At 44.8% G+C, this 13184-nt stretch overlaps 1 protein-coding gene across 1 annotated transcript; it reads left to right on the top strand.

Moving 5' to 3' along the window:
• The first annotated feature begins 1209 nt into the window (after nucleotides 1-1209).
• Nucleotides 1210-2616, top strand: LOC141693741 (uncharacterized). The gene has a single exon (XM_074498904.1). It carries the CDS (start codon nucleotides 1210-1212, stop codon nucleotides 2614-2616), a length of 1407 nt encoding a protein of 468 aa, XP_074355005.1.
• Nucleotides 2617-13184: the final 10568 nt, after the last annotated feature.

Here is a 13184-nt window from a genome sequence, read left to right as displayed (position 1 = left end):
CCACAACCGAGGGGCTGAGGCGCCTGGAAAAGCACCCATGACAGACAGGGATGTCTCGGCCGGCCATGGCCACACTGAAAGAGGGCGCGTGCCGATAACCCTGCGACGCCTGGACTATTCTAATGACACGTCCCCGATCGTTGAGCTAGTGGAAGAAGATGCTGATGGACGGGAAATTCTACGAACAGATAACCGGGGAGCCACCCATCCACACCGTTCTGGACGTAGTCTCGAGGAACGCCGGCAGGCGGAATCAATACCGGAGAATCAGCCACGAGGCTTCGCAGTTCTGAAAGATCGCTTGGGGATTCGCTTGGGCGATGACGATTTGAGAATGGTGTTACTTGAATGGCAGAGAGAAGCTGATAACGGAGATGTGACGCCCCATGATACAACGCGTGTGCCCCTGAATTCCCAGGAAAATCGGGAGCGGCACCACGATCCAACACGTGTGCGCCTGAATTCCCAGGATAATCGGGAGCGGCACCGCGATCCAACGCGTATGCCCCTGAATTCCCAGGATAATCGGGAGCGGCACCGCGATCCAACGCGTGTGCCCCCGAATCCCCAGGAAAATCGGGAGCGGCACCGCGATCATGGATGTGGGTATGGAAACGATCGATGGAGAAGGCCTCAATGGAGGGGAAGAGGTGGAGGCTGAGGCAGATATTTAGACGGATACCGTCGTGACAATTACCGCAGACACCTCGATTCCCGCTGGAATAACCAAGCAGATGGCTATGATTATGTGGAACATGATGACCCCAGGAATATAGAAAACTATGACCGCGGTACGGTTCGAGGCCGCAGCCAAGGTGGAGAAGAGAATCAAGGGGGAAATCAGGGACGAAATCCTGAAATAATTGTAATACCTGAAGACGCCCAGAATACAAACCAGCAGCAAGCCCCTCCCGGAGGGAATCAAGTGGAAATACCTCCATTGCAACCCCAAGGTTCACAGACTCAAATGCAGACCATTCCCGGCATGGGAACTTTCAATGTAGGAGATCTGAAAAGGCTACTTAACCATCTCGAAGGCAGGGTGGCGGCTACAGCTGAAATCCCGTCCCCATTCTCGGCAGCAGTAAGGGATGCGCAATTACCGGCCGGGTATCGCAATTACCGGCCGGGTATCGCAACACTACCAGCGATCTCCGCTTCCACGGAAACTCAGATCCGGTGGAATTCCTGGGTCGTTTTAATATAGAGATGGATGTGTACCAAGTCCCGGACTTGGCTCGATGTCGTCTCTTGGCGGCAACCTTTAGAGAAAGCGCCCAGCAGTGGTTTCAAAAGCTCGGGCCAGGAGTGATCACCTCGTGGGATCGGATGAAGAATTTGTTCTTAACTAAGTTCCAAGCCGCGGTGAGATACGCTCCTTCTGTCACAACTCTTGCCAATATTAGGCAAAGAGAAAATGAAAGTTTAACATCGTACTTCAAAAGGTTCAACGCCGAGTCTACTAGCGTGAGGGGGGCCTCAGACGAAGCCCTAAAAAGTTTCCTGATCGCAGGATTAAGGGTCGGTTCAGATTTTTGGAAGCACTTGCAAGGGAAAGATCCGGCCACTCTCGCAGATGTCTTCGCTTTGGCAGAATCCTTTAAAGCTATAGAACAATCTTTGGCAGATGTACAACCAACTTCACAGTCGAGTCAAAGAAACAAAGGAAGGAAGAGGGATAGGTCACCAAGCCCGAGATACAGAAGGAATAGTCGAAGCCCAGACCGGATAAATATAACAAGCACAAGGAGGGGATGGAGCCCTCCCTCAAACTATGACTACAAGACAAGCCGGTACACACCTTTGGTCGCATCTATCAACCATATCTATGAGGTAAACAGAAATAAAGGGCTATTTAGGAAACCTGAAGCTTTATCATCATGGCAAAGCAAAGACAAGAAAAAATATTGTGAATACCATGAATCATCTGGACATAACACGCACGAGTGCCGACATTTAAAAGATGAAATCGAAGCGCTTATCAAGGAAGGATACCTCGGAGAATGGGTAGTCAAGGAAGTAAGGAATCACAAGGATGACAGGATAAGGGAAGAGGAAAGACGAGCCCCACGCGGGACAAACAATGATACCCCGGAGGAAAATAAATTTATCAGAGATGGCAGTATCCGAACAATCTACGGGGGAGATCCCGGAATGGAATGCAGCAACCGAGCCTTGGCAAAATACGCTAGGGAAGCCCGGTTTAGGCCTCTCACAGATATTCATAGGGTGGAAACCCGGCCACCCAAAGTGTTTAAAGGGGAGTCCATGGATATCACTTTCAGAGAAACAGATGCCCGATGGGTACATCACCCACACAATGATACGTTGGTTATTTCCATCCAAATCGGTACAAAGAATGTCCATAGAGCCTTCGTGGACAATGGAAGCTCCGCAAACATCCTCTATTACAGCACCTTCAAGAAGATGGGACTGCCTGATCAGGATATGTCGGGGGAAGATTCGTGGGTCTATGGTTTTTCAGGTGCAGGAGTTAGAGTCATGGGGTCAATTCGGCTCCCATGCACACTAGGGGAAAGCCCACAATCGGTAACAAAGATGCTCGAATTTAAAGTTCTGAATCAGGAATCATCCCACAACGTGTTATTGGGATGACCTTTTCTACGGGAGATGAGAGTCATCACTTCAATTCATCACCTAACAATCAAATTTCCAACGCCAAATGGAGTGGGAAATATCAGGGGTTCCCAATATGATTCACGGGAGTGCTACAGGCAAACAATGAAAGGGTTCAGAAAAGACTCCCACGCCGATGATACTCCGGACGTGGATCGAGAGAAAAGCATTGAGCAACCAACCGAGGAAATCCGAGTCCACTATTATGTTGAGCAAGAAGAAGAACATCCCTCTGAGTTGCCCTCGACAATGTTGTACCTGGAAGACACAATCAGAATTAAGATGTTGGAAGAAGAAGAGGAGGCGATGTATGCCATAGTCCAAGCAGATTTCCATGGGGAACGTTTAGAAGGAAGATTCGGTGTCTTGCAACGCCTCGAACAGGGTGACGTCATTCCTCTTGCAGAAGCACCCCCGCCCGCAAAATATACTGAAAAAATTGATAACTCTACTACGCAAGGCACACCTCCTGAAGGGAATGCACCCTCTCTACAAGATCAGGAGATCTATAATCCCCTTGACTTGGATCCCCGGATACCAATGCCGACGGAAAAGATGGGGCCAACAGAAGATACGATCAAGATCCCCGTTGATGAAAAAGACCCGAGTAAGGTTCTGAGAATAGGGTCCCAATTGACACCAAGGTTAAAGGAAGGTCTGTCAATATTTCTGTTATAAAACCTTGATGTATTTGCATGGAGCCATTCTGATATGGTGGGGATTGATCCAGAAATAATGTGCCATCGATTGAATATCGACCCCAAGCATAAAGGGGTTCGACAAAAACGAAGGGCCGTAAGTGGAGAAAGAGCTATAGCCCTAGCAGAAGAAGTAGAAAGGCTCCTAGACGTCGGACTAATTCGAGAATCTTTTTACCCAGAATGGCTAGCAAATCCGGTATTGGTAAAAAAGCCCAACGACAAATGGAGAACGTGCGTGGACTTCACTGACCTAAATAAAGCATGCCCAAAAGATAGTTTTCCCCTACCAAGAATTGATCAGTTGGTCGACGCCACGGCGGGGCATGCCCTGCTCAGCTTCATGGACGCATATTCCGGGTATAACCAGATCCTTATGTATGAGCCTGACCAGGAGCGCACCTCTTTCATCACTGATAGAGGGCTCTACTGCTATATTGGAATGCCATTTGGTCTGATCAACGCGGTGCCACTTACCAAAGGTTGGTAAACAAAATGTTCAAGAAGCAGATTGGGAAGACTATGGAAGTATATGTGGATGACATGCTCGTGAAATCGAAAAGGGCGGAAGACCACGTCGCCGACTTAACTGAAATGTTCCATATCCTGAGAAAATATAGGATGAAACTAAACCCGCAGAAATGCGTGTTCGGCGTAGAATCGGGAAAATTCTTGGGATTCATGGTCAATAACCGGGGGATTGAGGCCAACCCGGCAAAAATAAAAGCTCTGCTAGACATGAAATCCCCCACCAGTGTCAAACAGGTACAGAGTCTAACAGGAAGGATTGCGGCCCTAAATCGATTTGTGTCGAAGTCGTCGGATAGGTGCAAAGAATTCTTCAAAGCAATCAAAGGGAGAGGGAAGGATTTTCTGTGGACCCCTAATTGTGAAGAAGCTTTTCTGAAAATCAAAGAACAACTGGGAAATCCGTCGATGTTGACCAAGCCAGAAGACGGAGAAACATTAATTCTATATTTGGCGGTGTCAAAATATTCCGTCAGTGCCGTCTTGGTAAAGGAAGAAGCAAGCTACCAGTGGCCTGTATACTATGTAAGCAAAAGGTTGTTGGATGCAGAAACCAGATATACCAACATGGAAAAATTAGTGTACGCTCTTATTCTTGCGGCACGAAAGCTAAGACCGTATTTTCAGGCTCACCGAATAGAAGTTCGCACCGCTTATCCGCTCCGGCAAATTTTACATAAACCCGAATCGTCGGGAAGAATGTTAAAATAGGCCATAGAGGTAGGGCAATTCGATTTGGAATATTGTCCACGCACGGCAATCAAAGGACAAGCGCTGACCGATTTCATACTTGAGTTTGATGAAAAAATTGATGATAAGGCCATAGTACCGGCAGAACCAACCTCGCAAGAAAGTTATCAGGACGAAAAGAAACAGGAACTCCCCCACCCGTGGTGGACATTACATGTGGACGGGGCCGTAAACAACAGCAGGTCCGGTGCCGGGATAATCCTGATCACTCCGGAGGGGCACCGCTTGATGAGTGCTATTCATCTCAAATTTTATGCTACCAACAATGATGCTGAGTATGAAGCTTTGATTAACGGTCTGAAGTTAGCTCTGGAGGTAGGGGCCGTGAATTTGATAGTTTGAAGTGATTCCGAATTAGTTGTCAATCAAGTCAACGGAGGATTCCAAGCCCGAGGACCGCGGACAGAGCTGTATATGAGATGTGCAAGACGCCTACTGGGAAAATTTTCAAGGGCTAGACTGGAAAGCGTGCCACGAGAAGAGAATAGTAATGCGGATACTTTGGCCAAGATGGGGTCACAGATGGACAGCGTCCAACTTGGACAAATCCCCTTGGGAATCCAGGAAGTTCCAAGTATCCCAGAGGTGGAGGTGTGTCAAATGCAAGAAATCCCAAAAGAAAGCTGGATGACCCCCATCCATAACTATATTCAATCAGGGGTTGTACCGGAGGATAAACTATAGGCTCGACGTCTTCGGTACCAAGCTGCAAAGTATGTCGAGTACGACGGGGTACTATACAAGAGAGGATTTAACCAGCCACTGTTACGTTGTGTGGACAGGAAAGAAGGAAATTATATTCTCAGAGAGGTGCATGAAGGGATTTGTGGCAATCACTCGGGGGGTGGTTCCTTAGCATTTAAAGTGCTCAGACAAGGGTACTACTGGCCGACTATGAGGGAAGATGCTTTCAATTTTGTCTGGGCCTATGATCGCTGCCAACGGTTTGCCAACTATTCCAACATCCCGACAACCACCATTACCTCATTAACAAGTCCCTGGCCTTTTGCCATGTAGGGGATTGATCTCATTGGAGAGTTACCCAAAGCAAAGGGGGGTGTGAAATACGCTGTGGTGGCTGTGGACTACTTCACCAAATGGGCAGAGGCCATGCCATTAGCCATGATCACGGCAAAAAAGATAAGGGATTTTGTGTTCAACTCCATAGTATGCAGGTTTGGTATTCCTTACAAGCTCATTTCAGACAATGGGAAACAATTTGATAGTAAGGAGTTAAGGAAGCTCTGTGAAGACCTAAAGATTAAAAAAGACTTCGCTGCGGTTTATCATCCGCAGAGTAATGGTCAGACAGAAGCCATAAACAAAATCATAAAGCATACCTTGAAGGCTAAGTTGGAAGAAAAGAAGGGAGACTGGCCAGAAGAAATGCCCATGATCCTCTGGTCTTACAATATGACTCCTAGAACGACTACAGGGGAAACCCCATTTCTACTAACTTATGGATATGAGGCCATGGTTCCCGTGGAGGTAGGAGCTGGATCCCTCCGGAGAGATGTCTTTGTTGAGGAAGATGCAGAAGTTAACCAGAGGCTTCACCTGGATTTGCTAGATGAAGCCAGAACGAACTCTCAATTAAAGCTTGCTGCATACCAGCAGAGGGTCGCAAGGTATTTCAATAAAAGGGTTAAATCTGTACCATTCAAGGTTGGGGATCTTGTGTTGCGAAAGGTTATGCCTAATACTAAGATAGCTCAACACCGGGTGCTTGGGGCTAATTGGGAAGGACCGTACAAGGTCAAAGCTATACTCTGGAAGGGAACCTATCGCCTAGAAAACCTGGATGGTAAACTTATTCCTCGAGCATGGAATGCAGAACATCTACGAAAGTATTATCAGTAGGGTGTGGTTGTGCCCCCTTGTTTTCTTATTTGATTCTCATGTAATAGGCTAGTAGCAAATAAATTCCTTCTAGCCTAGGGGGGTAGTACATGTGATTGCGAACCCTGGAACTAGCAGAAGGAAGAAATTTTTTTTTTTTCAAATAACTTCCCCATAGAGCATAGTAGCCATGGGATCGGTGTAATTTGAACACTAGAGCGCATTATCAATCAAAAGGAAAAGTTACTTCAAATTGTTTTATCTGCCTAACATGAAATTACTCATTTGAAAAAACATCCAAGGCGCGCCCTGTCTAGTAATTGTTGATTCATAATCAAGATTAAATACAGTGTACGAGGGTGAAAGGAATAAGTGTTCATGGCCATCAAAATAAGCTAAGCTCCCTAGGTTAAGGCGCGCCCGTGGACTAATACTTGAGTAAAATATCGCAAAGGGATTACAAATAGGTGTCATTTGCAAATTCAAGAAATAAGGCGCACCCTATAGTCACAAAATCCATGGGAACGTAAAAAAGGCCAAGTGAAAAATCGAAATGCCTTAACAAAGTTTTTATAAAAAAGATATTAAGCCATGCAGAAAGTCACGATGCAAAAAGGAAAAGTAGCAACAAAATAAGTCATACAACTTTGCACAGCATCAAAAGAGGGCTGGCTCCTCATAAGTATCTGAAATTTAAAGACTATAAATGATTAAGGCGCGCCTTGGGACTGGTCTGTTGGAGGAATAGATTGGAGGGGGACAGTTGGATCAACTTCAGGCGCGTCCTTGGAGAATTCCTCTTGAGGCGCGCCCTCCCTCTCTTCTTCTTCTTCTTCTAATCCAAGCTCTATCCTCCTTGCCTTGATTTCAGCAGCATGCTCTTTTTTGAATTCCACCATCTCAGCAACAGTCTCCTCCCCAAATTTCTCAAAGGAATAGTCAGGATCATTGGCCACAAAGCCCACCCTGTAAAAATGAAAACCATTGGCAAATGCTTCACCGGTCATTTCCCTCTTCTCATCAGGCCAGCCTGTTTTCTGTTGCTCTTCGAGGTACTCTATCCTCAAGTTGGCACCAACAAGCTCAGTATGGAGAGAGGTAGCCTTCTTGTTGGCAATCTCTAATTGAGAAGTGAGATTGGCCACCTCATCCTTGAGGAAAGAGATCTCAGAATCCTTAGCTTTGATGTCTTTGGCATGCAAGAAGTCTTTATCTGTGAGGGTATTCTTTAGAATGTTGTTATCATCTTGCAGCCTCTCTAGGTGCGCCTTCTCCTCAAGTAATTTGTCCACCACTTGGGTGGAGTGGATGAACAGTTGGCAAGAAGCTTTTATAGAAGCACGGGCAGCATCTCCCAAATCCATAGCCTGCCACTGTTCCACTTTTTCATCTGAAACATGAAGGGCACCCATGGGGCCAAGAGCGCTGAAAGCAGCAGAAGAACCAGAAGGCGCGCCCTCTGTTCTATGTCTATTGGGCGCGCCCTGTTTTTCTGTAAGGTCAATTACGGGCCGTTTTTGAACAGGTGTTGTTTGGGGAATGGGAGCTGAAGTGGGGACGGATGTCTGTGCTGTAGGAACATCTTTCTTCGACTTCGGCCTAGGCTTATCACCAGGGCGCGCCCCAAAGGATTTAGGGATTCTTGGAGGGGCCATTTCTGCACAAAACATGGGACATAGTAGTTAAGCATGGCAGTTAAATATAATAATAATAATATTGACAAACATGTATAAAATGTTATGCCTAAGATGTAAAGGGCGCGCCCTGGAAGGTGGAGCTTAAATAAACAAAAATTTACATCTAGTGTGATTATTAAAGATGACAGAAGAAAAGGACGCGCCAATAGGATAAGGGCGCGCCTCTATATCCTACGGTTAGTTAACCTGAAGGATCCGGGCCTTGTAAAGAACCGTCCTCTGTTTCTTCTTCTTCTTCTTCTTCAGCTTCTTCGCTACCTAAGTCGATAACACGGGAAACAGGAGCACCTTTCCTAAATTTTACATATTTGCACTTCACTCCTACTTGGTCAGAAAGAATCCCTACTCGCATCAAGTTGGATCGAGTAACTAAGGATTTTAAGTTCCACCTGTCAGAAGCCACTCTAAGGAGGGCTTTAGCTCGTTTTTTGGGCTCGCCTTTAAGGAGTTTTGAAGATGGTCTGTCTGGAAAAGTATAAGAATGAGAAAAGAAAGAAAAAATGTAAAAGTAACATAAGGGAAAAGATACAAAGGCGCGTCCTTACTTGGTGACTTGTTGAATCTTATTCTTATCCTGGGAACGTCATACAGGTAAAAAAAGTTCTCTTTCCAACCTTTCTCGTGGCTAAGCTTGCCAGAGGAGAAACCCTTCTTATTATGCTGCTTATCCACCACCAAATAATAGTACCCGTGGTCAGACTTTCTTAGATTGAAAAAATAAGCAACTTCGGCCATGGACGGTTGGGAAAAACCCAAGTCCGTATAGAGGATGAACAAGGCCAGGACGAACTTGTAGCTGTTGGGAGAAAGTTGGAGTGGAGCTACGTCGTAGAATTCTATCACTTTCCTAAGGAAGGGATGTAATGGCGCGCCTATACCTAAAGACACCAGCTTGGGGCTGGTCACCATTCTGGGAATTTTAAAGTTTCTCCCATAATTGAAGATATGGGGCCGCATCATGCTCAAAGGGCGCGCCCATATGCCTTCCATGTCATAAAACTCCATGAGCCATCCTAGTTGTTCGTCTGAACAAGTCGAAGACAGGCCCACGCAGAAAAGCTTCCCATGTTCCTTCCTGAAACGTTTCTTCACAGCTTCATTACACAATTCGAATTCGTCCCAATCAAAATCCAATTCACTGTCAGAAACTTCCCAATGTTGGAAGGGAATTGGAGAAGGCTCAGGAGAGGTGGAAAATTGAAAGGAGTCTTCATCAAAGAAGTTTTCTTCATCACAGAGTGGTGATACATTTGCTTCAGGCGCGCCCTCGTGAGTAGGAGAGGTAGGCGCGCCCTTTGGTCGCTGAGGAGATAGACTTGGGGAAACAGCCTTGTAAAAAACCTTGGAAGGCCCAGCGTCTATATTAACACCCCTTTCAACACCCCTATACATGTCGGCATTTAAGCTCTCAAACCAATCATCATCGTCTAGCTCTGTACTAGTTGGGGCTGGAGACCTCTCTTTTTGGACTAATTTTTGTTTTCCGTGTCTACGAGATAAGGGAATGTTGTCCGTGGATGAGCTATCTGAAAAATCTGCCATTAAGGAACCCTTTTTGGAGTCTTGAAGAAGGCGCGCCACCCGGTTCAGGAATTCGGGAGTATGGTGAGCGTTTGGAAGCTGGGGGTCCAAGTAAGCGTTTGGAGGAGAATAGATTCCCAAGTTGGTAAGGAAATCCTTGAAGGGGTGAAAAGGAGAAGACGCGCCCTCGTCTTCCAGCTGCCAAGAAAACCAAAAATGTTGAGGGCGCGCCCAATACGAAAGAACGAGATACAAAAATATGAAGGAAACAGAAAAGGTAGGGATAGACTTAAAGGAAGGGTGAGGTGAGTCATACACTATGAAGGCGCGCCCTATTCTGTCCTAAAATCTATAAAAGACTGGAAGATTGGATGACATTGGCGTGGCTTAAAGTAAAAGGAACGCGCCTCGTATCGATAAAGAGGCGCGCCTTATCATGGGACGTATATTTTTAATTTTGAGGATAAAACGGTTGGGATTCCTAGAAACATAAAATTAAAAGCTAGACCCCATGATTTCAGATCTAGAGCAACAAAATTTGGAAGTATAAGATATACATACACAGATACATACATCGTTTTGTGTTTATCATCAAGAACAATTAAGGAAGTTGAAAAGACAATGTAGCATGCAGTATTATTTGTGTGATGAAATCCCGAGAAGAAAGAAGATTTACATACCTTTTCAAATGGAGAAGACGTTGACTGGAAGAAATCGAGAATACGGTGACGGAGAAGGCCGATTCTGAGCAAGAGTTCGTCGCCGGAGTTGAAGTCTTTGGTGAAGAAAGAGAAAATGAAAAGGAAGGGGAAAGTGAAAGTAAAAATGAAAATGACTGACGGTGACTTGTATTTATAGGTGAATTTGACAGCTGTTAAAATAAATCACACCAATCATGTCAGGCACGATTTCCGAATAAACAGGGGAACCATTTTAAAAATAATTCAAATTGAAGGACGCGCCCTCTTGAAGACGCGCCTCGTATAAATTAACTCAGTAATCCTGAATGCAAAATCCGAAACTTTAGGAATGCACACCCTTTTTAAGGCGCGCCTCATAAGTGTGATATTTGGGATGCGCGAAAATGGGAACTCTGAACAGATCAAGCCCTGTTGAGGGCGCGCCCCAGTAAGTAGTACTAGGGAATTGTTTATACAGATTTTGTTAAAGATAAAGAGAAATTCCAATCCCATTCTCAAATGACATATGGAATTTGGGGGGTAGTTGTTATGCCCAAATGTTGGTATAAACAATATTCAGATTAAGATTGATAAAATAGGTAAAATTGAAGAAGAAACGCCTAAAAACTAGGAAAAGATAAGATTAACTTTCCATAAACAGATGGCACGCCCTAAGAACGCGCTGCATTGGTTAAACAGTTGAGTGGCCCGTGACCGTTTTGCCTTAAAGGCGCGCCCTTGAACATGACGAGGCGCGTCCAATCGTTGAAAAAAGATAGATGAGTGGCTTAATTGGAGTCTGTCCTATAGTGAGCCTTAGGGCGCGCCCTAGGTAAGGAAGACTCCTTGGGTGGATCATTTGGACATGATTACTTTGACATGTCCATACTGTGGCTTGGGCAGAATTAAAGTCAGCCCCAAAGATGAATAGTTTAGGGCGCGCCTTATGATGTAAAATGGTATTAGAAACCAAAAGCTGGTGATACAGGGCGGCGCCAACATACAGAGTTGTTAGGGCGCGCCTTGAATTTCTACTTGGACATAAGTATAGCTTTTATGTGCTGATTATGTGGATTCTCTAGAAGGATCAAGGAAGATGGAGATTATTATTACTAACCTACTTGATGCAGGTACTCTATTGAGGAACTCCTTCCTGTAGCATATCTACAGGAAAGGCGGTGTCCGTGGTCAGAGACCTCCAGGGGTATGCCTGGACTGAAGGCCTCCTCCTGTAGTCAATGGGTGTCCTCATTGGGGATGTGGGGTGAAATCTGGTGTGTGCTTTGGGAGCTCTGTCTCTGTAGTCAACGGGTGTCCTCGTTGGGAGACTTCGGAGTATCCTGCACTTTGCACCCAAAAGCTTGGGATCACTTGTCCTGCAATCTGGTAGGGGCTCCTTATCGGGGGACAAGGATGCGTCCAACATTTGGGGTGAACCACGGCTATACCTGCGTCCACGGACTAGAGAAACAGCTGGTAGCGGAGGGTTATCCTTGGCCAGGGAGATGCCTTATCTGTGAAGTCTCGAAGCCGTGGACGAGCCTTGGGCCTTTGTGGTTGGGCCTCATCGGCGGACATTCCTAAAGCTAGTGGAAGACGGTTTCTAGTAGGTTTCCTATTGGGCATCGGGATAAGAAATCTAAGCCCATTAGGTTTCTTGTTCCCCAAGAACTACGTGGGCTTGATCCCCTATAAATAGGGGTACGTAGGCACATTGTAAGGGGTGAGAAGCGAGAGCGCAAAGGAGTCACCACTAACCCTAAGCAATCTCAGCCCCCAATAATCACCACCACCAAACACTGTTCATCTTTTCCGACGGATACTGTTCATCAGATCCACCGACTACTGTTCACGTTTCCGACAAAGAACCACCGTCACAGATCTTATTTCCGGCTACGAACCTCAAATTTTGTTGTTACCAAATTCCTCCGTCAACAGTTTTTTTAATGGGAATGAAGAAGTCGAGCCCGGGTCCCCCTTCCCCCGATTTTCTCTAATTTTCTTATCTGTCTGTTGATTAATAACTATGCCACATTCAATTGTTTGATCACAAGAAATGTAAAAAACGGACCAATAAAAAAATATGGAATATATTACAGAACACAGGATGAGATTGAGAGTTGCACGACATCAGGGACTAGCTACAGAAAAGTTAAACTAACCTCACGTTCCAGGGCGGCTAGGAAGGCTAGCTAATTTGATGGATTGTACATGAATGTGAACGACCACTATGTGAGCCCGTTTGAAATTTCTTAAAAAATGTAAGTTATCACTTAAAGTTGAAAAGTGTCGTATAAGTGTTATGAACATCGTAATTTATAAGTTATTTAGGTGTTTGGATAATTGTACTAATAAGTTGGTGACGTGTTTGCTAAATCATGACTTATAAATTATATTTTTTAAAAAAGAATTCAAAATTTAATATAATTATTTTAATGCATGTATATAAATTTCAAAAAACAAAATTTATAAGATTTACTATTGAAATATAAATTACTAAAAGCAATAAACAAGGTAAATGTGTATAAAAATAATATATATGATTTGATCGGATCAATCTTTTTCTTTATTTGTTTGAATTTAGAGTAGAAATTATGAAATAAGTTGAAGTGAAAGTTAGCCTGACCAGCTTTTCAGTTATGAATTATGATCATATATAGACCAAATATGATCGATCCATTTATTTGTCAATCAGATTTGTTAAACGGGCTTTAAGCCCATATATGATGAAATTTGATGTTCCCAAACATGCACAATGACTCTCAGAAGTCAGAATGTCCTGATTTTAGTGCTTGTTTGGTTTGTAATAGGAAATTATTTACTATGGAAGTTAT

Source organism: Apium graveolens, chromosome 2 (genome assembly GCF_009905375.1).
Source record: "Apium graveolens cultivar Ventura chromosome 2, ASM990537v1, whole genome shotgun sequence".
Classification (NCBI taxonomy): domain Eukaryota; kingdom Viridiplantae; phylum Streptophyta; class Magnoliopsida; order Apiales; family Apiaceae; genus Apium; species Apium graveolens.
The sequence above is the reverse complement of the archived record's forward strand: the minus strand, read 5'-3'. Positions and strand labels throughout refer to the sequence as shown.